This window comes from Solanum verrucosum, unplaced genomic scaffold (genome assembly GCF_900185275.1).
Source record: "Solanum verrucosum unplaced genomic scaffold, falcon-dt-bn FXZP01000187.1, whole genome shotgun sequence".
Lineage (NCBI taxonomy): Eukaryota > Viridiplantae > Streptophyta > Magnoliopsida > Solanales > Solanaceae > Solanum > Solanum verrucosum.
This window is the reverse complement of record NW_026020413.1, coordinates 880779-884689: the sequence shown is the minus strand read 5'-3', so window position 1 is coordinate 884689 and position 3911 is coordinate 880779. Positions and strand designations below refer to the sequence as shown.

At 34.4% G+C, this 3911-nt stretch overlaps 1 protein-coding gene across 1 annotated transcript; it reads left to right on the top strand.

Moving 5' to 3' along the window:
* The first annotated feature begins 2253 nt into the window (after window positions 1–2253).
* Window positions 2254–3611, top strand: LOC125840731 (glutaredoxin). The gene is made up of 4 exons (XM_049519703.1): window positions 2254–2379; window positions 2460–2548; window positions 3177–3275; window positions 3367–3611. The coding sequence occupies exons 1-4, from the start codon at window positions 2324–2326 to the stop codon at window positions 3447–3449; spliced, it is 327 nt and encodes a 108-aa protein (XP_049375660.1). The 5' UTR covers window positions 2254–2323; the 3' UTR covers window positions 3450–3611.
* Window positions 3612–3911: the final 300 nt, after the last annotated feature.

Below are 3911 nucleotides of genomic sequence, written 5' to 3'. Positions count from 1 at the left end.
TTCAAAGAAACAAACATTGGTAACCACTTATTCAAATCATACAGAAATAATATTGATCTATGAAGTAAGTCGGGATTGTGTATGATTGGAATCATGATCTATCATATTCAGAAAATATGTGATTTTCCTTTGGCAAAGGATATTCTAACCACCATCTACGAAAATAATATATAGCTCAATTGAAGGGAGGATACAATCAAAGGAGGTCAGACAACGCATATTTTACCAAAAGTATTTTTCACACATGATCTTCAATAAAATGGTGAGATAGACGTTCAAAGATCCATTCAAGTGATATCTTGTAAACTTATTCACTAAGGATTGCCAACATCAATATTTGAGAAGTTGTGATATAAGATTGGAATGCATCGTCTTCGAGATATCAAGTAAAGTTTTTATCAGGGGAAGAAAAATACGTGTTGTACTCTTTTCCTTAACCATGATTTTATCCCAATTGGGTTTTCCTGGTAAGGTTTTTAACTAGGCAACATTCAAAGAGTATTAAAAGATATGTGTACTCTTTTTCCTTCACTAGGATTTTTTTCCCACGGGGTTTTTTCCTAGTAAGGTTTTAACGAGGCATATTATCTATGGACATCCAAGAGGGAGTGTTATAAAATAATATATTGTGGATATCTACTACATCAAGAAGTTACTCCATACTTTCCTCCATTATGAAGATAACCATAACCTCCATAACCTCCACCTTTATAACCATTATTCTTGTAACCTTTCACTTCCATAACCTCCCCATTATATTCATGTTAATGTCATGTTTATGACTAACCTTTTGTATGTCTCTATGTTACACTATAAATAGAGGCATAAGGGTTCATATTGTATACACTTGAAGATTTGGTGAACACTTGAAAGAAAGAAAGTTAGTTTATTGTTCCTCTTGTCTTATATTCTTCTTCTCTTTCTCTTTATGTTGTTCTTTTGTTCTTAAGTTTTACAACAAAAATTATTATTATAGGCGGTATGTTATTAATTAAATCACAATTCATTTAGTCTTCCTATAATTTATTCAAATCATAGCCTCTTCTATCCAATTTATTCCAATTTTAGCCTTTTATATTCAATTCCATATCAATTGTAGCGATTTGTTGATTTCAATTATAGCCATTTTCAAATCCAAAATCAGAGCACCCCATCTTTAAATGCTAACCGTTCATTTCACCCTAATTAAATCACAACCGTCAATCCAAACAAGATCAACGGCCAAGATCTAATCTACATCTCTTTCCTATTTTTTTAAAAATACCCTATACACACCAAACCATACCATTCTCTGAACAGCGCCGCAACCCTCACTCCTCTCTAGGGATGACAATGGGGTGGAGCGGGGCGGTTGCGGGGTAAATCCATATAAATTCGTAAAGACTTTTATCCGCCTCATACCGCTCCACATAGATTAATTTACTATTTTCAACTCGCCCTACATTAATCTGTCCCGCATAAACCCGCCTCGCATAAATTTTCTTATTATTTTTTTTTCACTTTGTTATTTAGCTTTAACATTTGACTATAATTTTTTTATTATGAAATACAAATAAAAATTCAACATGCTGCAGCTCAGATTCAAATTTAACAATAAGGTAAAAAAAAAAAAAAACATCAACGTAACATAGTTGTAGAGGCTAGAGCTTAAGATTAGGCTAGAGCATCAACAATTACACGGTAAATCCACACCCACCCCGCCACATTAAGAATTGAAAAAAATCTATTTCAACCAGCCCCGCATCCGCAATTATGTCCCCCGCCCCGCCCCCATAGGCCTAAACCCGCTCCGCTCCACACCTGCCCCATTGCAATCCATATTCCTCTCTTCTCCGGCGAGGCCAACAAACGATGAGCACCATTTGGACGGAGCTTACTCAGGTTTTTGTTCTCTTGTTGTCTATAATTTATTTTTGTCTAAATCAGTGCTCAAAATTTGGTTAAATCATTAGCCACTATTATTTTCTTTGTTAAATTTAGTTGTGGATCCTAATCGGTTCATTGCCGTAAAGACACACGATATTATATTATATTAATTGAGACGAAGGGAGAAGTTTTTTTACGTTTGTGTGGGAACGAGTTGACGAAGTCAATGCCGGGTCCATCCATTATCTAGAGACGTTGTTAATGGGCCGGTAACGGTCTAATAAAATCCTGTAGGCCCATTGCATTTTGGGTAATATTGTCTTTTTACACTTCTTTCTTATGCGGTAAGACATTACGCATCCTCGTCATTTCTATAATTAGAGCGCATTGTTAACCAAAAAATTATAATTAGGAGTTTCCTGTATAATCTAGGGTTTGAAAAGCAAATCGATTGAAGATGTCACTTGCCAAAGCTAAGGAAATCGTTTCTGGAAATCCAGTTGCGGTCTTCAGGCAATTACATCTCGATTTCTGTATTCTGTAAAATTTGATTTTATTGTTTGATCTGAAATGATTGTTAATTGAATTTGCAGCAAGACGTATTGTCCCTTCTGCGTTAGCGTCAAGGATTTGTTGTCGAAGCTCGGTGCTACTTTCAAGGCTGTTGAGTTAGATTCTGAAAGTAAGGCCTCTGTTTCTGATTAGCAATTACAGTTATTTTGATCTTTAGCCAATTCAGTTTTGTTTTGTTTGTTTGATTGAATTGAGATAACAAGATCTATACATCTTCGTTCTAACAGGATTTATTTCTTTTGTAAATTGAACTTTGTATTGTCTCGACTGGCTAAGAGATTGCAGTTTCAATTATATTTTTGTGTTTGTTTTAAGGGATTGTAGCAGTCATGAAGTTCCAGTTTGAGCTGTAATGTTACAATAAGATGAGTTACTGTTAAGTTGGATTTCATGTTTTAATTATGTGAGAAGAAGTAACATCTTCTTATTGTTTGGAGCATATTCTATAGTTATGCAAATTTATCATTGATTTGGCTAGTTAAGCAAGGGGATTGGGGAAATCGATTAAGTTAATAGCAGAAATGTAATGGAAACCTTCAGTGTTTAGTTTTGTTGTATTTCCTCTGATCGATAACGTTCCTCGACATATATTTGTTTCTTGTTCATAGTTTTCTAACCACTTATATTCTTCAATGTAAAGTGAATTTATTCTATAAAATGTACTTACTACTCGGTGAAGTTTTCTTTGTGTTATTTCTCGTTCATTGAATCTAATATTTGTATTGATTATTATGTAGAGGATGGAAGTGAGATCCAGGCTGCACTGGCTGAGTGGACTGGTCAGCGAACTGTGCCAAACGTCTTCATAGGCGGAAAACACATTGGTGGCTGTGACGGTATGTGGACATCCCCTTGTTAAAATTCCTAGAAATAATAAGACGTTGATCTTTTTGAATTTATGCTGAAGTTAATTTTCTTTAATTGCAGCCACAACTGCCTTGCACAGGGAAGGGAAGCTTGTTCCTCTGCTAACTGAGGCCGGAGCACTTGCTAAAACTTCTACAGCTTAGATAACTAGATATTCAGTTGTTTAATGAATCAATCTACTTATCTCTCATAAATAAACCGATCTATGTTTTCTGTAGTTAAGTGGTTATGTGAATGCTATTTTGATGTTTCAAAGAAGAAAGTTGAACGAGTAATAATGATGTTGAAAATTTGGCGATAGCCTATGCTTTGTTATGTGTAATATGTCTGTCATGTCTTGCAAAATGGGTGATAGTACGCCCTTGAATGCCTCTTATACTGATTGAGTTGTTAACTTTGATTTTCCCTAATTGCCTATAAAATAATTAAGTACGCAAATGGGTGATGATAGTATGCCACTGTCATATGCGCATATTATTTTATTTATTAATTTGAGATTGAAAATGTGTTACTATAATACTAGTAGCAGTATTATTGTTTTTATGTTTATATGAAAATATATAACATAAAAATTTCAAATTGCACGAGATAAAATGGCATCCAGT